The sequence below is a fragment of the Aphelocoma coerulescens genome, chromosome 1 (genome assembly GCF_041296385.1).
Source record: "Aphelocoma coerulescens isolate FSJ_1873_10779 chromosome 1, UR_Acoe_1.0, whole genome shotgun sequence".
NCBI lineage: Eukaryota > Metazoa > Chordata > Aves > Passeriformes > Corvidae > Aphelocoma > Aphelocoma coerulescens.
This window is the reverse complement of record NC_091013.1, coordinates 72809378-72836778: the sequence shown is the minus strand read 5'-3', so window position 1 is coordinate 72836778 and position 27401 is coordinate 72809378. Positions and strand designations below refer to the sequence as shown.

General features: G+C 45.0%; 3 protein-coding genes and 1 non-coding gene across 5 annotated transcripts in view; 3 read left to right on the top strand and 1 right to left on the bottom strand.

Annotated features, from left to right (window-relative positions):
• Positions 1-504, bottom strand: part of USP12 (ubiquitin specific peptidase 12) — a 33017-nt gene extending 32513 nt beyond the window's left edge. For both annotated transcript variants that reach the window (XM_069013022.1, XM_069013031.1), the window contains exon 1: positions 262-504. In XM_069013022.1, the coding sequence (XP_068869123.1) occupies positions 262-309 (48 nt within the window). In that variant the 5' untranslated portion in view covers positions 310-504. The remainder of the gene's footprint in view (positions 1-261) is intronic.
• A 14209-nt stretch (positions 505-14713) lies between these two features.
• Positions 14714-19566, top strand: RPL21 (ribosomal protein L21). Its single transcript, XM_069013013.1, has 6 exons — positions 14714-14813; positions 16203-16281; positions 16838-16899; positions 17895-18007; positions 18673-18823; positions 19428-19566. The coding sequence occupies exons 2-6, from the start codon at positions 16215-16217 to the stop codon at positions 19515-19517; spliced, it is 483 nt and encodes a 160-aa protein (XP_068869114.1). The 5' UTR covers positions 14714-14813; positions 16203-16214; the 3' UTR covers positions 19518-19566.
• LOC138120252 (small nucleolar RNA SNORA27) lies at positions 18067-18199 on the top strand. The gene has a single exon (XR_011155794.1). It is a non-coding gene; the product is annotated as a small nucleolar RNA SNORA27 (small nucleolar RNA).
• A 5332-nt stretch (positions 19567-24898) lies between the features above and the next one.
• On the top strand, positions 24899-26463 carry RASL11A (RAS like family 11 member A). The gene is made up of 4 exons (XM_069013006.1): positions 24899-25078; positions 25165-25221; positions 25294-25373; positions 25579-26463. Exons 1-4 carry the CDS (start codon positions 24958-24960, stop codon positions 26023-26025), a joined length of 705 nt encoding a protein of 234 aa, XP_068869107.1. The 5' UTR covers positions 24899-24957; the 3' UTR covers positions 26026-26463.
• The last annotated feature ends 938 nt before the right edge of the window (positions 26464-27401 follow it).

The following is a 27401-nucleotide window of genomic DNA, read 5'->3' as shown; positions in this document are numbered from 1 at the left end:
CCCGTCCGCAGTCGGGACCCCGCTTCGCCGCCCGCCCAGCCCAGCCCCCTCGGCGCCCGCATCCAGGTTGAGTCTCCCAAAGCCGATTAACTCCGCTCCGCTCCGCTCCCGCCCGCCACCCACGGCAGCGCTCCCGCCCCGCGCCACGGACGCCGCCCCGCGCCCCCGCCCGGCCTCCCCCGCAGCCCGCCCCCCGCAGCCGCTGCCACCGCCCGCGTCCCCACCCCCGGGGAGCCGGCACAGCCCCAGCCCCTCGCTCACCATGGTACAGATGGAGGCGATTTTGGAGACTGTCATTAGGATTTCCATCCGCCCAGCGCCATCTTCCGCCCAATCACAGCGCCGAGCCGAGCGGAGCCGGGCCGGGCCGGGCGGGAGCAGGAGGGGAAGGAAAGGGAGGGACGGAGGGAAGGAAGGCAGGCGGCGGGGGCAGCCCCCCGCCCCCGCCGGCGCGGGGCCCCCGCGGCCGGGCGCGCAGCTCCCACCGCCGCCACGCAGCCCCGCTCCCGCCGCCCGCGCCGCCGGCTCCCAGCGATCCCGCCCCGCCCGGCTCGGCGCGGCCCCGCCTCCCGCAGGGTCAGCGCCCGGCTCCCGCCCGCCCCTCCGCCTCTGCCCCGCCTCCCGCCCCGCCCGGGCCGGCCATGCTCGGCTGGCCGCGCCCGGCGCCGCGGGAGGCGCGGAGGGAGTGGTCAGGTCCCTTGGTGGCCCGGGCGTTTATGCAGAGTCATCGAATCGTCAGCGTTGGAAGAGAGCTCTAAGATCTTCAAGTGCAACCGTCCACACAGCACTACCACTGTAACCCCTGAACCACATCACCCAACGCCAGATCCAGACGCCTCTTAAAACACCTCCAGGGATAGTGACGCCACCACTTCCTAGGGCAATCTATTCCAATACTTGACCACAGAATCACAGGATGGATCAGGCTGGAAGGGACCACTGGGGGTCATCTGGTCCAGTATCCCTGCCCAAGCAGAGCCATCCTGGAGAAAATGGCAAAGGATTTGCATTCAGACACTTGTTGAATGTCTCCAGGAGGGAGACTCCACAACCTCTCTGAACAGGGCAGCCTATTCCAGTGTGTGGTCTTGCTCATATTCAAACAAACTTCCTGTGCATCAGTTTCTGCCTGTTGTCTCTTGTCCTGTTACTGGGCACCACCAAGCAGAGCCTGGCTCCATCTTCTTGGCACTTCCTCTTTAGATATATACATTGATGAGGTCCCCTCTCACTCGTCTTTTCTTGAGGCTGAACAGGGCCAGCTCCATCAGCCTGCCCTCATAAGAGAGTTGCTCCAGTCCCTTAATCATCTTTGTTGCCTTCCTCTGGACCTGCTCCAGGAGCTCCATGTCTCTCTTGTACTGAGGAGCCCAGAACTGGACACAGCACTCCAGATATGGCCTCACCAGGATTGAGTAGAGGGGAAGGATCACCTCCTCTTCTCTAGACTGAAAAGAGATTAGTTGAAATCTAATGAGTAGGTGCTGGGTGAGCACTGGTAGTGGGAGAGTTGGGGGTGAGGGGAATTGGTGTGTGATGGCTTAATGCAAATACTGAGCAAAGTCCAGGGAAAGAGTTCCTGTGTGGCCCAGAGAGGTGAGGAGAGTGAATAGGCATAACTCACAGCTAAACAATAAAAGAAAATTATGGAATGGCATTAAGAAAACTTTTGCCTCCTATCAGCTCAGTCACTCATGCCAAGATAACTTCCAAGTGACTTCTCTCGTCGCAACAGCAGCTGTAAAAGCTGTCTCTCTGGGGTACCTCCCAGGAGGATGGGGATGTGGAAAGGCACGTGCCTATTAATTCCTGTCTTCTTTTTCCTGCCTTGGCTGTAGATGACCAACCCATTGGTTTCTGTGAGTCTGGGATTTGCACGCCCCCACCTCAGACATCTTGAAAAGTAAAGCTGATGTGTAGAGTAGTCATACCAAGTACTTGAGGGACCTACTTGAGAAAGAGCTTAATCATGTTGCTTGTCTGCAGACTGTAAGAGAAATCTGTATGACTTGTTCAAGATGTTGATACCTGCACTAAAGAAGCACAAAGCTAGCCAAGATATTTGCCACCCTGTCTTTTTTTGTACATAAAAAAAATCTAGTAGATCAAGATGCATTATTATTAAAAACAATGCCAATGCACACAAGGTCTTGATCATAAATACATCCTTTCACTGTAAAAAAGATATTTTAATATCTATAACATTAAATCATTACAATTTCTATGATCTTCAGAAGTAAATGTTCTTTAGCAACTAAGTTAATGGACGAGTAAATTTTCCTTCAGCTGAAACATAAAGAATATGACTTCAGAAAATATTATAAATTATGAACTCTACTGCAACCTGAAATATCCTGAAATACCATATAAAATCATTTTATATGATACCTGTCATCTAGAATTGTATATTTCAAAAGTATAGTAGCTGAGAAAATGAACACCTCTTGGATGACTACATTCTGAAACTGTTGCCACAGAAACCATGGGGGAGGACAGCATCAGGGGAATGAGAAAGAATAGAAACAAAAGTAGTGGATTGGCCATTTATGAGCAAAAAAAGCAAGAATGGGTATTTAGCAGGATAGAAGTGTCAAACCTTCAGATATCTAACAGTTCATCCACTGAAACACATTTGCTGCCAGAAACATCTCCAAAACAATTCCTTACACTATTAATCAGATCCACCACAACAGGTACTCCTCTATCATCCAGAGAAGGCCAAATCTTCAAAACATGACAGGAGAAAAATAAGGCAGTGTGCTGTCTTCCTGAAGCAGAAAAGCATGAAAAGCAACTGCACTATTGCAGAAGCTGATACCATTATCTGGGAGGTGATTCAGTTTGGAACCAATTATGTGGCATCAAGTAGAACCGTATGGGCCAGAGAATACGGCAGGAAATTTTGAAAGGCACTCAACCGGAAAGTCAGAGATTGCCTAGAAGTTTCTTCCTGCTCATAAATTCGAGAAAGAAGGTAAAATATACTTGTTTTGAAATGCTCCTTCTGTCTCTAGTTCCAAGGCAAAAATTCAATCATTCTGGAATATTGGACTACATTTCAAAAAGTGTGGAGAATGTATGGCTGTGCTGGCCTGTATCTGGCAGGTGTGAGTGAGCATGGCTGGAGATTAAGCAGAGCAGCTGGGAAGATGGTAAATTAGTAACATACAGAGAGACTGATTTTGTTCCAAAATGCTGTGTAAACTGAGTTGCTGGGTTTTAAGCAAACTGGACTCAGGCCACATAGAATGAGGGGAAATACAGAAACACTTTCTATACTATCAGCCATTAAACTAGAGTAAAATATGAGGAAATGAGGAATAGAATTGAAAATTATCCCTTAATTGTCATCATCAAGCCCTTTGGGGCAATTGGAATTACTCAAAAATTAAGTATATTTGGTGAGCTAAGGAAAAATAGGGTGGGTAGACCAGGACTGTACATATGTTTGTGTATGCTCAAGGCTACAGCGTTTTGAAAACAGAATGACTGTAATTCATAAACAGCAGCATGGTAACTGACCTGGTCTGAGAAGAGGTATCAGTCATGTCTTGTATTGCTGGGAAGAGACAAAATCCACTGACAAAAGGCAGCCAGAGCATCTTTGCCAACTGGCTAGCCAATCTGCTGAGGAGAACTTTAATAAGAAATAAGGAAGCTTCTCGATCACAAACCCTGGAGTTTGGGGTAATTTTAGCCTGTCTGATATCTGCTGCAAGAATAACACATCAGGATGCAAGCAATCAAGGAGATTTCTGGAAGGCATCAAGGATAACTTCTTGATCGTGGCTGAGCCAACCAGGAGTGTTTCACAGCTGGATCTGCTCTTCACTAACAAGAAAGAGCTAGGGGATGTAGTAATCAAACCCTTGGTTATCAAAGCCTGAGCTATAGTGACTGAGGAGTGGAGTACGTGAGCCTCTGCGGTCTGAGGAAGGAGAGTAGGAGATTACCAACCCTGGATTTAGAGGATCAGATAAGTTTGTTCAGGAAACCGGTAGGTGGGATGCACTGAACAGCAGCACTGAAGGGTAAAGTTACAGAAAAGCTGGCAGGAGAGTGCTAGGATCCTACCAGTGGGAAAAACAAATAGAGGTATTACTGAGAAAGCAAAATTGATATGCTGTCAAGATAGAAAGAGTAGCTAAATGAGAAATTAAATTCAGTCTGGGGTTATTGTAAGATCTGCATTGTTTGGTAAATTCATCCCATTCAGTTACAGTATATTTCAATATATACTCAAGTAGAGTTACTTAAAAATACAGTGAGCAGGTCATGTCTGCAGAGATGAGGGGCTTTGTTGCGAAGAGCTGTGACTGAAAAGAAATTTAGAGTGGTCAGGGACCAGTCTAATGCTATGGTATAAGCAAATAAGGGAATCCTTGCATATATAACAAGGGAACCATGGATGTGGCAAGCAGGAAGGGACATAATTTCCCCTTTAGATATGGCACTGAACAGATTTTTGTGGTAATAGTGCACTAACCTCTGGTGTCCTTGTTGTCAAAAGAATGCTGAGAAATTATTTGAGGCAGGAGAAAATTCTTTGTATGGAGAGACTTAAAGAGCACAATCTTCTTGGCTTTTCAAACAGACTGGAAGGTGGCTACAGTGATCTTTAATCTTGCACAGTGAGAGGCATAACAAGAAAAATACCTATAAACTGAAATGAAACAAATTTTAATTATAAATGGCACACATTTTTTAACAGTGGAAGACATTAATGGTTGGAATATGCTGCCAAGAGAAATGCCACCTACAGTATCTCCTAAGGGCTTCACTAAAGAATGGATTATTTTCTTACAGAGGTACATTAGTTGAACAGATACAGTTATTTCCCTGCCCTGAAAATGTCTCAGAGCATATACTTGTTGTTATTGCATAACATCTGTACTACCACAACATCTAAGACTACAAGTCAGAAGCCACAGTGCTTCGCCTCCTCAGTCAATACGTGAGACACTAAGAGAAAACCCCATTCTATCTTCTGAAGGACTTACATTCCGAATGTACAGAGACACAAAGAAGCAAAAAAGAAAATATAACAGGGGTAAACTGCTGCTGCTTAACCTGTGCCTCTCCTTGTTTCATAATCTTGTGGTTTGGCAAGCACCCAGCTTACTCTAGGGTGTGTGAGTAGGCTGGCTTCAGAAATTGAAGAGTAGGCATGGCACAGGTGTGTTTGTGCCTGTATCATCTATCTGTGACTGTAGATGGTTTTGCTGAATCTGGGGGATGTCAGGTTTTCATTAATGTTGCTTGACAACAGAATTGGTCCCACAAGTCTATTTAGCCCTCCGCTAACCAGTCAAACCACCACCTGGTTGGACTATTGCTGCATTACCTGAATGCAAACATACCACACCTGTTCTTGGACTTGTACAGTGTGACTGCAAGAGCATACTGTAATAGGATAATTCAGGTTGGATGGGACCTCTGGAGGTCTCCAGTCCAACCTTCTGCTCATAGCACAGTCAGATCTGAGGCCAGAGCAGGTTGCTTTGTGTCCCACTTAGGGACACGGGTTAGTGTGGACTTGGCAATGCTGGCTAAACACTTGGACTTGATTTTAAGGGTCTTTTTCCAACCTAAATGGTTCTATGATTCTATATAACTCCACTTGTTCCAGACACTCTTAAATCTGGATCCAGACTGAATAGTGGGGGTGGAGGGGAGGCGGTTTTGTCCATGCAAGAAAGCCATCTGAATTCACCATCTGTATTGACACATGTCCCAGTGAAGGCCATCCACCATTTTCATGATAGATTAACCAGCCTTGCTATGGAAATGCACCTTACTTTGTGGTCAGTGGGAATTCCAGGATTTGTGCTATGAGGCAATAGAGAGTAAGACATAAAATAAATTTTCCCCAACTCGTATCTCATAATTCCAAGAAAACCTGATGCTGCATAAATTATACAGAACTGGACTCTTAACACATTATGAAAATTGAAACTGGATCCTTCTGGGGAATTGAAGAGACAACAGGAAATATATTTGGAAAATAATGTTATCAAACCACCTTGGACTAACTGACAGCTAGTGAAACATCTATATTAGTAAATTATTTTTGTAAATTACATTGAGGGTACATTTTCAGAAAATACAACTGTTTACATAACAGTTGTACATGCTCTCTGGGAGCCATACAGGGGTGTTGCTGAACTACCTGATGTGGGAGGATCTGAGCAAGTAGTTAAACAAGTGATGCATTTTATGCATAGGTTCAAAAGCATAAGTTGTCTTAGTTGTAATCATAAGCAATATATTAATAAATTATCTCAGGAAAGCATATTAACTGTACACATTATGATGTATAATTGTACTGTTTATTTTATTTCATAGCTTTTTTTATCAGTAGATTTCATAATATTTTACAAAGAGGTGTGAGAAATAATTATTATTAGGCCAAATCTGTTAAGAAAATGGATTAGTCGAGTTCTCTGGCAGGGTAAAATTTGCTTATGATGTTTTTTCCCTTGCATTCATTTTAGAAGATCAAAGCTTTCCTCAGTAAAGGTGGTGAGTTTTGTCGGTTTTTTGTCGATTTGTGTTTTTGGTGGTTTTGGTTTGTTCTATTTTTTTCTTATTAAGCAGAGGGCAATGTTTGTTTCTTGCAGAGTTCTCACATGGAGATATTTTGATACTTTGATATTCACAGCTCAGCTGATACTGGGCGTCTTGCCATATATGTATAGCTGGCAAACAATTAATCTGCTATACAAAGGATAACCAGCATCTGAGAAGTTAAAAGGGAAAATAAAAAATGTTATGCTAGTAAACTGAATGAAAATTTCTACACAAATGAAATATACATCAGTTAAGAGAGATGTCCAATGGACTGTAAAATATAAGAATTTATTTGTGTTGAAAATAACAGTAGATTTCTAAACTGTTATCACTGAGTCTTTAGACTTCTAAAAGAAGGTGGAATTCTAACTGAAAATAAAGTTCCAATTCATAGAAAAAGAGTCCATTTATAAAATGGTAACTCTTTTGAAAGATGTTACTGTATTTTGCAAGAGAAGTGTGTATAGTTTGGGTCTTGGTGATCTTGATATAAAAGGACATGGGCTAGGCACAAAAACAAGAACTGTGTGCTTTTTTACACTGTTCTGAACAGAATCTTTTGGATAAATGGGGCCACAGGTATATTTAAAAAGTAGGAGGGGTTAATATTTTAATGAAATGCTTTCAATAACAGAAACTTGTTAAAAATTAATGGCTTTGATCTTTGACCCAGGCACTTGAGATGCCATTGTTTCAGTAACTCCAGCTTCTCCTTAGTCTGAAATTTTGTGAGTCAGTGACAGTGTCTAACAGTAACTTGGAAAATCCATTATTAGAGGTAAGAAGTGCAAGATGCTTCCTCAGTCTCTGTGTTCTCTACTAGAATACCAAGCAACACTTCCCATTGCAGTCAGCAAGGTTTTATTTTTGTGATCTGCGCAGCAGTTCCCCAAAAGCAAGATTAGCTGTCATGGAATAACAACAGTGACGCACAATCTGACAACAGGCAGCCTCCAGGTGAAGAGTTTGTATCATTACAGTCTCCCCCACTAATCAGTTCTCTACAGTACCAAGATATAAGGGAAGCTAAGGAGGAATATGTAAACCAGCATGGAGATAGATATGCAGTAGAAAAAAATATCCAATAAGAGGTAGAAAAAAAATACTGGAAACTGCTTTGGGGAGAGAATAAATTTGTTAAAGAGCATTTACTGTTAATAGCCTGTGTCTTTCATGACACTAACAGGTGGTGAATTACTTTTGTTTTAATTGAAACATATCTCACAGCAATATCTTGTCCTTCCGCTGATTTAAAGCTATTGTTCAAGTCCTTGTTGCAATCAGTTCTCAAACAATGCTCTCTTTGTCAGCAATACAGAAGTAGAATGATTCTGATTTCTTCTCTTGCAAGATTTATACCCTGGTGAATCCACAGTTCCCCTCTGTACTTGCAGATGGTCAGTTAAATACTCCCATCTGGTTATACTTAGTTTTTTCTAAAAACAAAGCTAAATAAAAGCCCACAAACAAACAAAACAAAAAAGAAAGGAAAAAAACCAAACAAAGAAAAAATCCAAACCCACCAACCAACAACAAGTTATTGCACGAGCAGCAGAACTAATAAAGCTCCATTTCGTACAGTTAGTGCCCTGTGTCTTTATACTGCAGTAATCCAAGCATCGCCTCTTTGTCCCGTGTAGTCTCATCTCCTCCTTCCATTTCCTCTGCAATTTCATTTCCTTCTCTCTCCCTGCAGCACTTATTGCCATTTGCCCCGTGGGATTTTTTCCTTGTTTTGTCCCTTCAGCTGCCTCTCTCCCTTGGACAAATTGCAGCTACCTTGGAGCAGCTCATATGCTGATTAGGTCACATTGCTATTTTACTTATTCCATTAAGGACTCCACAGCATTTCACAAATATTAATTAGTTGATAACAATAACCCTGCTCCTTATATAGTGCTATTATTCCTATTACACAGATGGGAAAGTTGGTCCAGTTTATCCTCGTTTGGTCAAAGTTTGGTCAAGTTTATCCTTTGCTAATTCTCCGTTTCACTTCTCCTTGACTGACCATTAATTTGTTCTTTTCTGGCTGCAGTTTTTGTTCAGAGCAGCTATTGTTGTCTCATTGACAGGCACTGTCAGAGTGTAGGCAACTCTCATTATTTTATCGCACGCTTTGTGATATTTGATAGCTCCCTTGCAACCACAGTTCCTGGGTTCAGGTGATGAGGATTACTTGAGAAATTCACCTTATTATAACAAGTTTATGGCTCAATAAGCTAGAAAGCTGAAAAATGATGGCAGGACTGATAATGTTCAAAACAGGGTGAAAATAAAAGCACATGTACTTTTTAAACATACAACTGTTAAAAGGCATTTGTATCTTGTGATGTCAAGGGCTCTGTCTCAGGTTCATAATTTAAGATACTGGTATGTGTAAGACTGCAGAAGCTACAGTCCATTTCCCACTTTGGAAAGGAGGCAGAAAGCCAATCACTCAGTGAAGGCTAACATTTCCTGACCACAGATTCAAACTCTGCTAAAGCACCTAGGAAAGAATACATAAGTGGAATTATAAACACATGTGAAGTGCTCTAATGCAGATAACAGTGAGCTTTTTACTCCTGTAGTTTCTGGATGTGATTCTTCCTTCCTTTTTTTTCTTTCAAGAAGATGATATGAAAGCAGGATAGGATTTTCTTTTGGCATCCGGAAGGTATTTGGAACTAGATTCAAGACAATAATGTCTACCTAAAGATTGTTACCATGAGTTTGCAATAACTCTGGTTACTTCATGCATTATTAAAAAGAGCATTTTGTAGCACTACTAAAATTGTAAACATTCTACTTTGTCTTTAGGCATTCATACAGAAAAACAAATTTAATCTGGCATAGTTGGAAGATAAATTTAAATTTGTGCTTACTGGAGTTCAGCTAACACTAAGTAGAAAACATTTCTTTACCTGAAATGAAACTAGCAATATTTTTTATATAGTCCTTTCCTTCCAGCAAGGTTCTTTGCCATTTTGTAAGTAATTAAAAACAATTATGTTAATAGCTGTGATCAGAACAATTAATGAAAAATGCAAATGGCTACTCCAGATGCCAATAGGCTAATAGAATGCCATAGAGTATTTATAGAATAGAAAATTATTCCACCCACATTTTCACTGTGTGCTATTACATCCATCAGATGTAATAACTGTAACACCTTTTTTTGTTGATGATTGTGATCATCTTCAGTAATAGCAGAAAGCATCTCAGAAGTAATGGGTGCACAGTAAGCAAGTTAACAGGGACTGTTGTGTATAAATTGGAACACTGATAATCAAGAGAGGTGTGTGGGAGTAGGGGCAAATGCACAGAGCCTGCTAAGTGTGTGGAGGCTTCAAGAGCATGGAGTATTTAGCTTGGTAAAATGAAAGTGTAAAGGAGATATTCTGTGCAAATAATTACAGAAAAAGGGCAAGCATCATTGTTCTTCCAGCTAGAAGTACACTAAGATCAGACATAAACAAAAGAAGAGAAAATAGCATCCTAATCATTAAGCCAGTACTTAAACTGTAGTTAGTAACTCCCAAGAGGGCTAGCAAAGGGCTCAAGGTTGGAATGTGAAAGATTAGATTTTTAATCATATATTTGAATATTAATTCTATATGTACATTCAGTACATTATCAAAAGAAAATCTGCACAAAAATCCCCACATTATGCAGATTTACTACTGGCAGCAGCTGAGTTCCTCCATGACAAAGGAGCAGAATTATCTGTAATTATCAGCTGTATCAGTGTAGGAGTGGCTAATCACCTTTAGCCAAAACAAGTAAATGTACAGTGAAGCTGATGGTGACAACATAAGGAGTTGCTTGTTCGTGGGTAACTGGTTTGGACTCAGGAGAGGTTACACAGAGACAAAAATGTGGTAACACAAGAAGTTTGAGAAAACACTGAATGGTGATACCAGCTGAATAACTGAATATTGGATACACTGAATAATAAAACCAGTTGATTGAGAAGTTGCTCTGTTAGTAAGGAAAGAAAGGGAACCTTAATTGCTTTTGAAATGAAGTCTGATAAATCTGAAGTTTGATAATTGTATTATTTGGTATTTTTAAGAAGATGGTCACAGTTAAAACAGCTTCCTTGGAAGTTGCTGATGATTTCTGCAGGGGCAGTAGTGCAGTATTCACTGACATATAAAGTAGAATGCCATGTTAATCAAATAAGCAGTTGAATGACAGAATTTGTTCAGTATTTCAGATTTCATGTTGCAGTCTAGATAATGATGGAAAAAAGGCCATTTGTTTCACTCCGGTGTCAATCCACCTGCATCAAGGCAACAAATCTTGAAGTACCATAACTGTAATGAAAATTTCCACATGCTGAGCCCCATCACAATTCTTAGTCTACAGAGCTTTTGTCTTTTCAGTTCTCTCAAAGGCAGGCTGCCGTTTTTCCCATTCCTTTCCGCATGATATGCCTCACTGGCAATGCATCTCAGTACAGCCACCTGTACTGGCACTTCTGCAATTCCACAGTGAGCCCTTCGAAGAAGTTTGTCTGCACTGTCATTTTTGGAAGGTGATTGGTTGCTTAGACACTAATTTGATTGACTTTAACTCCCTTGGAACTAGGCTCAGCCTTGTATTTTCAGAAGGGGTTTTGCGGATAAAGAGATGAACTGACTACAGAAATAAAAAGGTTGGTTGTTAGGGCTAGAATCACAGGGTAGCTGAAGAGACCATAAAAGGGGACAGAAGCATGACTCAGATGCCATGTAACATGATCCTTTTGGAAGGAATGAACAAGGGAGTAACTGGGTCAACTGAGGAGGTGACACAGATTACTTTGGTCCGTAACTTTTTGATCAAAAGCGCAGTGTAGATGCTGTGGATGGGGTAACCAATTAACTTCACAATCTTGATTTTCAATTTAGGCTCTTGGATTTACAATGGTATCACAAAAGGAACTGGAGATGTTAATCTTCTTTAACATCTATTTTCAGTTATTTGTTAAAATTTTGCTCCAGTCCTCATCAGCTTTTTTTCTTTTCATGTAATGAATGCATTATGTGAGACACAGGAGACCTACACCCTACTGAAGGGGAATATTTTTCATTTTTCACCTCAAAGCCCTTTACAAACTCTCATTAATTTAAATTCCTTCCACACTCCTGCTGAATAACCCAACACAAATGGAATGTCACACTCAAGATCCCTCTGTGTATCACTTGGTCCGCTGAGCATAGGAGCAAGCCAGATCCCACTGTGCATTAAAATTTCAGTGAAGGATTCCTGGCAACCCCATGTGCAGAATCATCACAGCACATTTATTCTTTACAGAGAGCCATCATCCAGACAGATGCTGCAGAGAAATGTCAGAAACAAAACACGGCTCTCCCAGGGAAGATACCAGGATCCTGACTGTGGGAGCTTGGGGACTGAAAATGGTTGGGGTTTGGCATGGTACTTTCCACTCTGAAAAACAAAGTGATGTTTATCTATTCTCCACTCCTCTGACTTCTAATGAGCCCTCCCTTTCAAGCTCCCTTCCCCAGCAACTTTTGAATTGGTTCCCACTGAAGCTGTTTTCCCTGTCTTGCTTTACCTCCAAGCCAGGCAAAGTGGGAAGGAAACAGTCTAGCATGGTGTAGAAAGATTTCCAGAGTACATCAGTGGGTGGAGTACAAGTCTGGGACCTTCATGGTGTTTTGGATCTTCGTGTTAAGCTGTGCATTGCTACTTGTGTTCACTCACCTTGAGTACCTGGTGTTTCTGGAGCAGAACCAGATGTGGTGCTTGCCCTACAGCCTAGGAGAAACTGGAGTCTGGGTCCTACAACTTGCAGTTTGATCAGGGAAGAGCAGTTTAGGCTGGATTTTTGAGAGGACAGAGCTGGGCAGTAAGGGGAGCACATGCAGTCTGGAGTGTGGAGCTGCAGGTCTCCCCCACATCTGCTTGGCTTTTAGCTCCAGTTTCCGAACCAGAAATCACCCCACAAACTGTGCACCTTTATCTGCTGGAGACAGCCATTACTAAGAAATCCTTTTGTGAGCAACATGCAAAGGCTCTGCAACCTTTAACTGCTCATCAGGTCTCAGTTTTGGAAAACCATGTATCAAATGTTGTGAGGTAGGATGGACTTCTGCATCAGGCTCAGCATGCCTAGGGAATGATTCAATGGAGACAAACTGTGAAACATGAGTGCTTTGAAATGTGGAGATAAAGAAGGATCGTGGGAATGTGCTAATCAAGGTAAATTTATGAATAAAAACATTACTGCAATTTTGAATCAACCTGTCATGGATTTATTCAGGAAAAAATATGTAGCAAATTCTGAATGTGTTACTTGGCCACAAATAGAGCAGAGTTCAAGTAAGTTCAAGGCTACCACTCCCTTATGAATGACACTTTCCATATGTGTTTCCATACGTGTTCTGTATGCGGACATGGGTTTCAACACGTGGTGTTTCTTCCCCATTCCTTCCAGGTTGATGCAGAGATTTGCCCTCCATGTAAATCACTGGTAAGATTAAGGCATTCCGCTCACTCACTGTAAATGCCTAGCTTCCTTCATCTAATAATGCCTTTTAGGATTTGGCTTCCTGTCCTTACTTTGGTTGATATCCTCTCTGAAATCTGTTGCCAATGCACTTCCTTACCTAAGAGCTGTTCAGGCTTGTAACTATGCTCATGCTTGGAAAAGTTTCATGGTACCTAGGCTGAATGCACATTAAATTATATCGATTTTTCTCTGCATATATATCAGGCACTGTAAATTCTAGATTTTTCATGGTGACAGGATGGAGTACAGACACATTTTTCTAAATATAACACTTTACTCCAAAAGATTTGATGTGGAGACAGGGCCTGTCTGTCAGAACATGTCCTGCCAAGTAGCTCTGCAAGCAGAACCTGATAGTGTATTTAATCCTCCATATCCATTCTTGTGATCCATAAATATTAAACTTGCTTTAAAGTGATGACTGAAAGGGCTTGAGTTTTGCAAGACAACATTAGTACAACTGTGAAGTTAGTCAGAGGATCAAGTATGTTTTTATACGCTGCTTTAAGTAATCATCCCTCCCCTAAACTAAATAAGTGCTTCGTTCATTCAAAACAAAAATTTCTGCAGTAGGGCAACTCCTCGCTGAGACAAGTTTTGAACTGTCCCTGCATGTTTAGCTTGGAGGAAGGAGGCCCTCTCTTGACTCACTGCAATCAGCTTCCTATGGCGATTCCTGTCTGCTCCGGTACTGGAGATGCACAAACACACCGAGGCACTCTGCCAGCTCGGGAACCCGCTCACCATTCCCTTCGTTCTCAGGCACCTCGCATCCGATGCAACCTGTGGCACTGTAAGGACTCCTTGTAGAGAATCCGCGATTTATCTTGGGGAAATCTCTGGCACACAAACTGGAGATTATGGCATCATAATACGAAGAAATCCCAAACCTGCGCAGCCTCTTCGCCTCTGGCGTTGGCATGCTTCTCCCACCCCGCTTCCCTGCCCGGGAATCCGGGATCGCCGGTCGGGCAGCCGTGACTGACACAGCAGCGGCAGCAGGCTCACACTGCCGCGAATTTAAATGTTGGTGCACTACTTTAATGTCGTGAAACACCCTGCCGGGTGCTATGTTTCACATTTCCAAACTTAACTCCTTACGGATGGCGGGCCAGCTGCTCGCCGCAGGACTCGCTCCTCGGGATCCCTGACGGACACCTGGGGCTCGCCTTCCCTCCCCGCCATCCCCGCTGCCAAACCTCTCCCGCCCCCACCTCACAGAAGCACAGAACGGGTCACGCTGGGAGGGATCACCGGGGGCATCTGCTCCAACCTCCCTGCTCAGACAGGGCCATCCCAGAGCACACGGCACAGGGCTGTGTCCAGACGGTTCTTCAATATTTCCAGTGAGGGAGGCTCCACAACCTCTCTGGACAGCCTGTTCCAGTGTGCGGTCACTGCACAGTGAAGAAGTTCTTCCTCATGTTCAGCTGGAACTTCCTGTGCATCGCTTTCTGCCCGTTGCCACGAAACCACATGCACAGCCGTGGAACCCCCGGTGTTTGTCCCTGCTTTAGCCAAAGGGTCAGACTTGTGCCGCTGCTGTTTGCCGGGATCAGCATCCCGGGGGTTGCTGCCCCTCATGACATTCCCTTCCCGTGGGCGGGCGGGCGCGCGCCGCCGCAGCACTTCCCGTCAGGCGCGGCGCGGGCAGCCCCGCGAAGGCCCCGCTGTTAAGGGCGGGCGCGGCGCCGCCCCCTTCCTTTGGATCCGGGACGCCATTTTGTGCGCACGCACGGTGAGCGCCCGCGGCCCTCTGCCGCTCCGGGGGACGCGGTGGGAACACGGGGGGACGGGAATACAGAGGGGGGACGCGGCCGGAGGGGTCGTGCTTCCGGCAGGGGCGGGAGGGGGGCCGCCGGCTCCGATGGGAGCACCACGGCCTTCCTAGGGCGGGGAGTGAGGGAGCGAGGAGGCCGCGCGTTGCGGGTGGCCGGGCCGGGCGGATTGCGGGAGGCCGGGCAGGAGGGAGGTTGCTGAGGGAGGGAGCGAGGAAGGGGCCGCTGGGGCCCGCGGAGGGTGCAGGTGCGGAGCAGCAGCGGGGCTGCAGCACGTGGCAGCGGGCCCGGTCACGCCGCGGCCGCCGGCGGGATGTCGGGGCTGGGAAGGCGGCAGGGGTGGTGGCTGCTCGGGGCGGACACCCCCGGAATGGCTCCGTAGGCTTGCGGAGCATCCGGGCCTTGTGTCAGACGTAATAGTGGCCGGTAAATGTGGTGGTGGAGATCCTGCCTTATGGATGTCTTATAAGGAGAAGCTGAGGGAACGGGGCAGAGGTGTCATCGGGGACATTTCACAGCGCCACAGTCAACAGAATGTATCCTGGTACCTGGAAAGAGCACGTGGAAGGAGCATGAAACAACGAGCTGAAGTTAGAAGGAGAAGCTCAGACTGGATATAAAGGGAATAATGTTAATGGGAACAGCCAGGCCTCCAAACACGCTGCCTGGGGAGGATGTGCAATAGGGTCCGGAGGGAAAGCCATACAAGGAGCAGCTGAGGTCCCTTGGCAGGCCTCATCGCTACAGCTTCTGCATGAGTGAAAGTGGAGGGGCAGGCACTGATCTTTGTGATGACCAGTAACAGGACCCGAGGAGGTGGCATGAAGATGTGTCAGGGGAGGTTTAGGTTGAATAGTAGGAAAAGGTTCTTCACCCTTTGTGAAGAGTGTGGTTGAGCACTGAAATGGGCTCCCGAGGGAAGTGGTCACAGCACCGGCCTGACAGAGCTCAAGAATCTTCTGAACAATGCTCTCAGGTACACGCTGTGACTCTTCAGGTGTTCTGCACAGGGACAAGAGTTGGTCTTGGTGATCCTTGTGGGTCCCTTCCAATGCTGAATGTTGTTTGATCCTCAAAGGGTTTCAAGACCTGGATGGACAAAACTCTTGAGTGGCCTGGTTTGATCTCATAGTAGACCTTGGTTTAAGCAGGAGTTAACTGAGTGCCTTGCTGGCATCCATTGTAAGCACCGATTTCTTCGGATGCCTAAGTGAATACCATTGGTTGAATCGAAGCAGTGTCATTCTGAATAGGCTTAAAGACTCCATTAATCTGAAATACCTGAAAGTCCCATCAACTTTGTGGTGAGTGAACTAGTAGTTCTGAATAGTTTGCCTTCATTTTTACAGTAATCAGCCAAAATGACGAACACAAAGGGAAAGAGGAGGGGGACGCGTTACATGTTCTCGAGGCCGTTCCGCAAGCATGGTGAGTATCCCTTACAGTACCAGCCCTGCATCCAGTTACTGACCTGATGGGCCTCTGCAGTCCCTGAGGATGGACTGTGAAACAAGGGCTTGTGCCAAAGGATTTCTGACAACTTGGGCTAGAAACTGTAGGGCCATAAGCAGACGTACACTGAACTCTTACAGCAAATGCATTGGTATTCTGATTGCTTGACAGTAGTCACAGGGCTAATTCTGTCAGTGCTTGAAAATTAATTTAAAAGTGATGAAACTATTTCAGCAGTTACTTAAAAGATAGGGTTTTTTCCTCTGATCAATAAGCAGTTCCATTTGTATTGATATATTAAACAAGTCTCTTCAACTTCGGCATTAGGAACACAAATTAATTTTTCTTTAGCTGAGTATCTTAAAAATTTGAAGTGTGTGAAGTGTGTAATTACTGCTTTAAAAAAACGTGGTTTGATTTTTGAGGTATTTAGGAAAATTCTATCAAATGCATGATCTGTATCCCCCATCCTTTTTTATGTATGTGTGAAATTCTGGGCTTCCTAAGTATCCAAATTTGTATCTCTTAACAGGAGTTGTCCCTCTGGCTACCTATATGCGGATCTACAAGAAGGGTGACATAGTTGATATCAAGGTACTTTCTGCAGTGCTGTGTAACTAAAAGCTAAAGCAGCGTGGTCCTGTGCAGTCTCCAGTTCCTTGGGGTGGACTTTTTTGTTAACTGGGTCACGTGTATCAACACAAGCTCGCTTTCAGAGCAATATTGGAACGACAGTGCTTCTGGACCAGTAGCAGCACTTCGGTGTCATATGCTGGTGTATGTGGGGTTTTGTAGATGAATATCATTTGGCTGTGCTTTATTACGGTGTGCTCAGCTGAAAAACAGGAGTGAAATATGCCATAGCTAATGTTTGAGTTGGCTACTGGCACTACTTTCATAGGAACTTCAGCTGTTGTTTCAGTAGATGTTCTGTTTTGCTCGACTTGAGCTTTCTCTTCAGATGAGCCATGATTTATGGTGGGGCAGTTCGTAGTTATGTGATTGCAAAGCTATGTTAAAACTAGAAATTGAGAAATAAATGTAAGGATCCATCATATATATAAATATGGGGGGGGTTGAAGTAACATTTCCTGTTGCTTGGTATTTTTTAGAACTTTTAAAGTTAACTGTACTTTCATAACTGGGTTGTAGTGAATGTGAAAGCCTTTCACCTAGGATTCCTACATTGTTGAATCCTTCGGTTTAATTTGTAACGCCACGTTCTTGGAACAGTCACACAGAAGGTGGTGTACAATTTGCTTGTTTGTTGTTTGACTCTTGGAGAATGTACTGTTCAGAATTGACAATTCCTGACGCACTGGAGCTTGATGATGAATGTCTCTTGTGATTGCTTGCTCTTTCTGTAAGCAAAGTGATCAGTCATTTCACCGACACTGAAAGCAGCCAGAACTGACGTAGCAAAATTTGGTAGTTTTCAGATGCAAAATGCATGGTTAACTTAAAATGGAAATATTTTTAAATTAATCTCAAATATTTTGAAATATATATTTTAAATTACTTCTGAAAGAAAAATGCTTGATGCTACCTTCCCCCCTTTCTTTTTTTCCCCTTCTTTTGCTTCTTAACAGGGTATGGGTACTGTTCAAAAAGGCATGCCCCACAAGTGTTACCATGGCAAGACTGGAAGGGTGTATAATGTTACTCAGCATGCTGTGGGCATTATTGTTAACAAGCAGGTTAAGTAAGTAATGAAATTCCATGTATTGAAACTTGGTATTTGAGAAAGTTGACCTGTAATTGCACCCTCCTTTCACTTTGCCAGTTGGACAGTTATTGTCTTTATTGGTCATTCAAGGTGGGTAAAGTGTATTTCCTTTTTATAACCCAAGCAAATGATGCTCATTTGACTTGGATCCTGTCAGAGGAAACAGTTTTTGTTTTTCTTACTAGCACCTAAAGTCCCATTACCTAGCAGGGGTTTTCAGCCAATGTGCTGGTACTGAAGCCCTTTATAAATACTAGTCTGTAGCTGTATCCAGCTCGTTTTTGTACAGTTTAGCAAAAAAAAAAGGACAAGCTGGTTTTTTTGTTCCAGGAGCTGGACTGCTGTGCATTGGTAATAAAATGACTTGTTTGTATGCTAAGAGGCTAAAATTATGTATTCTCCACAATTTTAATTTGAAAGTGTCAGCTCATTGTTATCTATTATACTGTTATACATTAATAACCTTTTGGTTATGTGTAACTTACATCTGATGTGCGTCTGCAGCTGTGTGTTGAGATATTGGCCTTTAAAGAAAAATTACCTGTAATTGAGCTTATGGAGTTACTTTTGTAAGGGCTGTAGGTCTTGATTTAAAGTGACCTTTTTTTCAGTGCGGATTAAAAACTGACTCCCTGTCTTAGGGGCAAGATTCTGGCCAAGAGAATCAATGTGCGTATAGAGCATATTAAACATTCCAAGAGCAGAGACAGCTTTCTGCAGCGTGTGAAGGAAAATGAAAGGAAGAAAAAGGAAGCAAAAGAAAAAGGCATTTGGGTTCAACTGAAACGTCAGGTAATGTTTCTATTGGGGTCACAGTCCTTCTTCAGGAGATTACTTAATTCTTGGAGTAGCAGCTGCATGCAGTGCATCAGCATCCGGGCTGTCTGGGATGTTTGGTGCCTGAGCAGAACTGGTCTGTGCTGGGTGAAAATTGCAGCTGTGAACAAAGGGTTGGGTGCTTCCTGTTCTGTTGCTAATCTGCAGCAGCAGCAGCTCTGGATGGTTTTATCAGTCAGTTTTATCAGGTCAGTAGAGTCTTTGGTTTAATTGAATTTTAAGTTACAACAGGTTCTATTGTAACCCTTGAAATAAAGAATAACCAGACTTCACAGAAGATATAATGGCTAGTGCTTCTGGAACTGCAGGAGACATCACTCCATGTTCATTGGGTTGCTGAGCTGCAGAGAGTAAAGTATAAATTTTTTAATTCAGCAGCACATTTTCTAGCAGATCATTTTCTTACTGCTACTTCTTGAATCAAATTTATGAGATTAGGAATGGTAAAATTGCTGTAGTGTTTATATAGTAAGGTGCTAAATGGTTGACAGTGTTATTTTCTGAAAGGTTTTTGAGCTGTAGTGCCATGAGTTTTTGTTTTTTATTTTTCTGTTTACAGCCTGCTCCACCAAGAGAAGCACACTTTGTGAGAACTAATGGCAAGGATCCAGAGCTGCTGGAGCCAATTCCCTATGAATTCATGGCATAATGCACATTTAAAAAAAAATAAATTAAAGATCTGGTTTTGGACAAGTGTATGTGATTGTGGCTGATTCATTTAGTTGGGTTTGGGGTTTTTTTTTGTTTGAACAGATGCTTTAGAAACCTTTTATTGAAGTTTATTTATTTAGCTTGCATTTACCATGATGCTTAGTCATTTAAATCATCTGCAGCTTTTGCTGACGAGTTTAGTCATATACATAGATTATAAATGCTAGAAACACTGAAATTTGCTAGTGCTTAGTAATGATCATGAGGTAATATGAGGGGCCATGGAATATTTCACCAGCAAACTAAGAACTTGTATCAAAAACTGTCCAGTGTCACTTAAAGGCTTTATTTTTTTTTTTTTTTTGTAGGAAAAGAGATAATGGCCTTCAGATTTCATTGATACAAGGTTTTGGCTAAAGGGCCTCATGACTACCAAGGAATTGTTGAAACCATTTTTGAAAACAACCTCTCTAGAGAATGGCCTGTGGGCAGATTTTGGTGTTCCACCATTGTAACCTGCAGAACAATGTTTAGAACATGCCCATGCCAATAAGCATTCTTATAAAAGTAGTTTAGAAACAAGGTTTTAATTCCAAAACTGCCAGCCTTTGTATTTTGATTTTTAACATTTTAATTGGCTGGCATAGCTAAACACTTGGATTTTACGTGTTTGTTGCATGCCTGTTGAATGTTGTAATGAATTCCTCTCATCCCAGATTTACTGATCTCTCACAAAAGCCCAGTGCTACCTGTGCAGTTTCTTATATGGAAGAAGATCTTCAGCTGAGTGTTTACTAACCAGTGCTGGTTTAGTGAGCTTTGTTTGGAACAGCGTGAAGCTTGCTAGAGACTGCTGAAGGTAACCTGCTTGGTTAGCCTTGAAAATGCACAGTCTCAAGATTAATTGTGTTGTAGTTACAGGTAAAGAGTATTTTACCTTGAAGTGTCATGTCAGGCATTGCTCAGCTACCTTCAGTAAGTGATGTAATAGTAACGTCTACATGTAGAGAGAGAGCACCAGAGAAGCAAGTGACTTCAAGCTCTTTGTAGGTGTTGACTGTTGAAAATTACTGAGCAGTGAATTGCAGCGTTTAAAGTGTGGGAGTAAGAAACAGGGAGATGATGAGGTTTGCTTTTTACCTAACTCAATTGTGGGTGTTTCCACTCCCATGGAATTAATGTAGGTTTCGGACCTTGAATTCAGTCTGGCATGGGCTGGAATTTAAGGGTTAGATGGGCTTTAGGTGCTAGAGTTTCAAAGGTCCAGTGAGCAGATTGCTATGTTTGAGGTTTTCCAAGCTTCCATCTCAAGATGCAGCAGGCTGTATAGATGGAATGACTTTGGAAGTGACTTGAAGGAGCTTGCCCCTTAGCAGACTGATCCATGAGAGTTGTGCTGTATTTTGACACCAGAGGTGTTGGACATGGCGTGCAGCACTGTATCCTGAAGCCCTCACTGTTGCACCTTGGCTTTTACGGTCAAGCGGCTCTTCTTGGAGCAGCAAGGTTTGTGTACTTTATCAACCTCTTTGGCTTGTCAGTTTCCATAGCCATTTAAAATTGGCATTTGCCTCCCAAGATAAGCATCATTTTCCACTGGGCTTTGTAGGAATTAAGTGGGAGGCTATTGGATACAAACTTCGGTGGTGACATGTTAAATTTGCTTCTCATGCATGCATGTCTAAGCTATTTTGGTTCTGTGTTTGGTTTGTACTCATTTGTCAAAATCACGGTGGATTAGCTGTATCAGCATGATGAAATGATTAACATCATAAGTGGGGCATAGTTCTAAACTTTTGAACTTATTTTCAACAATTTGGAATAATAAGACTGGACAGCATTACAGTGGTCTTGTTTAAGAGCTGTGCTCCCTGAGGCACTGCGTTGCAACACTTTCCAATTTAGTAAAAGTGTTTTTAAGGTTACTATGCCAACGGTGGTTGGTCATAAATGCATATTTGGAAGCCCTGCGTGGGCTGGGAAGAGAGGGAGGAAATGCTTTCCCTTGGTCAGGATTCCCAGAAACGACTGAAAATGAAGCTGGGTTTGTACAGGAAGAGAATAAACTTTGTTTGTTTGTTTTTAGTGTTTGGAAACAGGACAGATAAACTAAGGTGTAACCTGTGTGTTTGTTGCACTCAGTGCAGTGGGGTTTTCATGATCACCTGAGGTTTGCAGAAGCACAGCCCAGACGCTTAACAGATCTCAGCACCTGCTGCTGAAGTTTGCTTCCTGTGTGTTTGGCTGCCCTGTTTTTGCACAATCCTGACGAAAGAGGGAGATCTGTGAATTGGGAAAAGCTGAAGAGCTGCCTGTTAGGACATCTCAGTCCTGAGCTGAAACGTGAAGCATGTTCCTTACAAGGGTTTTGAGTCACAAGTTTTGATTTGCCCTGGAAGCTGTTTGACACACTAAACCCATAAGCTGTAACCAGATCTCTGCAGTCCTGTTCTGAGGCTCCTTTACTGTCACAAACCTTTACTGCTGGTTCCCTGCCAAAAGCCCTGGCAAAATCTGTTGTCTCCTAGAGAACAGCAAGGAAGCTGCCTTCTGAGCTGTTGGCTTCATCTTTTTTAGCGTGTTGGCAACATTGGGATTTGAGATTTCCTGAGGACTGTGTAGGCAGGGAAGGTCAGTGAAAGGGCAGAAAGGACTGGGAAGGAGGCAGAGAAACCATGTCAGTGCAGAGGCTGCAGGCTGAGGACTCCAGGAGGGAGCAAGGCATGCACCTGAGTGGGGCAAGGGATTTTATAATCTTCCCATTGTATGTATTGGATGGAGTAAACAGTCTTGATGTTCTCTCTCTTTTCCTTCTCAGTGCAATCCTGGACTCAGCATATTCGTGGCCCTCACGATGAAAAAGATGGCTGGCATCCCAGGTGCTGTGCTGGAGTGTCAGCAGGGGCTGACATCCAGGGGGTGCCAAGAGCTGTGCACGCACCTGCCGGAGACAGTGGCCTTCCCTGTCCCGGTCCAGGCAGGACAGGCTCACCCTGTGCTTGAGGAGGCACTGTGGGTTCCTGTAGTTCAGACTGTGTTGTGAAAAAGACAGGGTTAAACTGGGCCCACCCTTGGGTAGGACCTCCTGACTGGGGTGTGGGTAATGTCTCCCACAGTGCAGGGGCACCCTGTTGCTGCAAATGGTCCTCTCCTTGCACAGGAGGAAGGTGCCAGCTGTCCCTGCAATGGTGAGGATGGTGGTATGAAAGACAGGTTATGAGTTTTCTGTGTCCATGCATTGGCTTCAGTGGATGCACTACTAAGGTCTGTGTAAGAATCAAATTACAGCTGTGGGGATTTACACAGCCATAACCATCCTTGCTCAAGCAGGGGGTAGGAACATTGCTCCCACCAGCAGCACCCATACAGCTTAGGAACCCAGAAAAATACAAAAAAAACTAACTCCAGAGGCTCTCGGGATGTCCTCCCTGCCACCGTCACAGGAGCAGGACACCTGCTCTCTCCCCAAAAGTACTGCTGTTGAACGTTACTGCAGCTTGGAATAGGGAGATGTGTCAGGCAGCAGTATGGCATACCTGGCACTGAGCAGTGTTGCTATGGGAAAGTGGATAGTGATGGACCATAGGGATAGTGGCATAGGCCACCTGCAGACGGTGGGTGAAAAAGTAAAGCCTGGCGCTTTCAAGTGGGGCCTGCAGAGCCAAGAAAGGCCCCTTGGAATAGCTTTGAGGCCCACACGTCCCAGGAGTGCTTAGTCTGCAGGATGGGGACGGCTAATCTGAGCCCCAGCTGCTTCAATTTACTGAGCTGTTCCTGCTGCATCTGGGTAGGTGTTGATGGAGACATAGTCCATCGCACCCTGAACATTAATTCGTTCACAGGGTGTTCCACCTGGGCTTGGGAACATTATCTCTCTGCTTGACCATCCCCATTTGCCCTTTGGGGGTGCTCCCAGCAGCAGGCAAGGCAGCTTGAGTTCTACAGCTGCCCAGAAAGGGGCAGCTCCTTCAAGGTTTGAGAAGGCTGGTTGGTTAATACTGCTTTCACAGCTCAGCACCTGGGAATCATCTGCCTGGAATGGACTTGTTTCAGTAGCATTCTTTCAGAGGCACACTGAATGTACTCTAATAGCTGTTCTGTAAAGGAATGTATAAAAATAGCTGCTGCTGGCACTGTGAGGCCAAAGACAAGTGATCCCCTGACAATAGGAGCAGATGACAATAGCAGGAACCTCTGGAAACCAAAAGCTTTTAGTGATACAAGAGAAATCTTGTTTCCCAAAAGAAAGAGCTTGCTGGCATGATGGGGAGTGAAGTAGAAACCTTAGAGGCAATATGTTTTGGCAGTCAAAAGGGGCCCTGGTGTTGCCATAGGGGTTCTTAGGCACTGGAGTAGCACAAATAACAATGCTTCTTCCACCATGCTTTTCTGCAGGTACTACTTTAACTGATGTTAATTAGTACTGTTGTAACTCAGCTGCCTGTGTGTGAGCATCCAGGGTCACCTGGGCTGCTTTTGGGGCGTCAACCCCACATCCAGGGCCCAGAAGCTCTCACAGTGGCTCCATCCTTCCATGCCATGAGATCAGTCCTTTCGTGTACCATCCACTATCCTCTTCCATGTTGTGTCCTGCTGGCATGTGCTGTCTCCCTGATAAAAATTAAAGCAGCCTCTGAACAGATTATTTATCTTTTAAGCACTTAGACACTTGCAAAGCAGTGCACAGCAGGAGCCACAGCAACAGTTTGTGGAGACTGAAACATTCACACAGCTGCTTGCAGGTCTGAGGCTCATTTAAGGGCAGCCCGTGGTGGAGCACCATTCTCTGAAACTTTACTATTTAAAAAACCCAAAAGGCCCAAGCAAGACCTCTCAGGTTTCAGGTCTGGCTGTTGCTTGATCCACAAGCTGGATTTTCAACACTGGCTGTAAAGGGATGTGTTCAGGTGTGGGAAACAAAATAGTCTGAGGTAAAAGAATAAATAATTTCCTTTCTTTCAAGACTGCAGGGAGGGTGGTGCATTAAGCCAGAGTCTGTTGCAGTTGGGGCTCGTGTGGTTGTGCAGGTGCACATCTCAAGCCCAGGGAGGCTTGTGCTGGCATCTGCCCGCCTGCCTCGGGTGGGGGGATGCCCAGCAGGGTGCATGGCCTGCCGGGGCTATCCCCCAGCCCCCTGGTGCCTGCGCCCGCCGGGGCCACCCCACGCCCTGGGAGCGGGGAAGGTGGGAGAAAGGGGAAAGGGTGTAACCCGGGTGGGCAGCGAGGGGATGCAAGTGCGGGGACGGCTGCGGGGGACAGCCGGGGCTGGAGGGCCGCGGGGCGGTGCTGCCGGGGGGCGGTGCCGCGGGAGCGGGGCGGCCCCGCGGGCGGTGCTGCCGCCGGGCCCTTTAAAAGCTGTCGAGGCCGCTCGCTGCGGGCGCTGCTGGCCGAGCCGAGCGGAGCCCTGCGAGTCCTTCGGCCGCCGAGCCGCCTCTCCCATGCGCCTGCCGAGCATGTCCCAGCCCTTCCTGCTGGCGCCCATCGCCGAGTGCCCTCCGGGACCGCCCGGCGCCCAGGTCCGCCTGGCCGTGCTGGGCGCCCGCGGCGTCGGCAAGAGCGGTGAGTGCGGGGCTGCCCGTCCCCTTCCCCTGCCCGTCCGTCCGTCCGTCCGTCCGTCCCGCCTAACGCGGCGCTCTGTGTTTCAGCCGTGATCGTGCGGTTTCTGACCAAGCGCTTCATCGGTGACTACGAGCCCAACACAGGTGAGGAGGGGGGCGGCGGGGCCGGGCGCGGCGAGCCCCGCGTCTGGCGGCTCACGGCTCTCTGCTCCCCAGGCAACCTCTACTCCCGGCTGGTCCATCTGGACGGGGACCACGTTGCCGTACAGATCCAAGACACGCCAGGATGCATCCAGGTACGGACGTACTTTGGATCAATTGGTTCTTCTCTGCCGCCCAAAGGCTCAGCTTTTGAGCCCAAATTTCCTGCATGCCCAGACCTAGTCTCCTGAGACAGAGCTCAGGCTTCCCTTTGAACCTGTTTGATGGTGCTGTGATACAGCCTTTATACTTTCATGACCCAACGCAGAATCTGTGCTCTCTGTTGTACCTCCGGTGCAGGAAGACTGTGTGCAGGTGCTGGACTCCCTGTCCAGGTGTGTGAAGTGGGCAGAGGGCTTCCTGCTGGTCTACTCCATCACAGACTACAGCAGCTACCAGTCCATCCAGCCTCTCTACCAGCACATACGCAAGGTGCACCCCGATGCCAGGACTCCCATCATTATTGTGGGGAACAAAGCAGACCTCCTCCACGCCAGGCAAGTACAAGCAAAAGAGGGACTACAGCTGGCAAATGAACTGGGCAGCCTGTTCTTGGAAATCTCCACCAGTGAGGACTCCCAAGGCGTCTGTGATGTCTTCCAGTATCTTTGCAAGGAGGTCAGCAAACTACAGCATGCCGGCAGCACGGACAGGAGGCGGTCATCCATCATCCCTCGGCCCAAATCTCCCAACATGCAAGATCTAAAGAGACGTTTCAAACAGGCTTTATCTTCCAAAGTCAAGTAAACCTCCCAATGAGATCCTGTGTGACTCAATAGAATTTATTTTTGTATACTAGTTAATAAAAATCTTTATTTTTATACTAATGCCAGCAGTGTAGAAGTAAGTATGTCAAAGCTCACAATTTCCTTGCTGTTCTCTCATTTGACTGGTTGGGTTATTTTGGGAAAAAAAAAAAAAAAAGCTGCATAGCAACTAAATAGAGGTAGTTGGAGAGGGGACTTTTGCCAGGAGGCTTTGATTCCATTTCTTTTTTGGGGGGCCTGGAATTTTCTGTACTAAGATACTCATGTGATTTTCTTTGGAGGCCTCCATTTCCTGTTTGTAAAATGGGAGTGTTAATGATGTAAATCATTACCTGCCTTTACACAATGCTTGTAAAGCCATTGGCGGAAAACTTTGTAGGAGACAAAAAAGGGCTCTATTAAACATGAAAATATAAAAGTGTCTGTAAGAATCCTGATTATAACAGGTCTGCTTTATTCCCTCAAAGCTGCTGTTTTGCTTGCACCTGTAATAGCCTGAATGCTGATAGGCTGTTAGGAATGAGCTCCAGATTCTGATGTGCTTTAGAGATCTGTTCTACAGAATCAATCATTTGAGCCCCAAGCATTTAACAGGAGGGTTGAGTTTCTTCTACAGATTGCTGTGGAACAAAGTGCTGAGCAATCTGCAGCAGAGGAGTATGTGGGATGGCTGTTGCTTTCTCTGGAGATGTGTCATAGGAAGGCCTGAAGCTTAGGTTTCCTGGACAGAAAATAGCTACATTTAAAGGGAATCACACCTTAATCTTCCCCAGAGTAATTCTGTAGCTATTTGAAACAGGTCAGACTTTACTCTTACTTCACATAAACTCTAAACCATACTAGAATGGGTTTTATTAACTGTTTGCTGGTTGTCTGAGCATGGAATGTGGGGTTTGCCCTTCCAGTATGCCTCTGAATTGTGTATGTAAGAAATAAAACTGCTCCATGCTGAGTAGAAAGTGTGGAAGTGGATTCATCTGTCCTCACTGGGAAACTCAATGTCCTCATTCAAGTGCAACTCCAGTACAATTTTATTTTAAAAAATCTCATAGATTAAGTCCAAAGACCACCTTTTTCTCTCCTTGTGTCAGGAAAGGCAGGTAGGTGCTGTGCCTTGCAGTTAGTGGGCAGCCCCTGTTGTTTCTGACCCCTGTGACTTGAAGCTTCTTGGGCCACCTTCACTCCTTATCTGCAGATGACTCTTCCTGATGGTGATAACTGAGGGAAGGGTGACTGAGCACGTTAAAGATGATGCTCTGTGCAGAAGCACCCGAGGCCTGTGTGAGCACTGGGCAGGGGTGTGGGATGCCAGCAGTACTATTCCCCACGCAGGGCTCTGTGCACATCTTCAGTCCA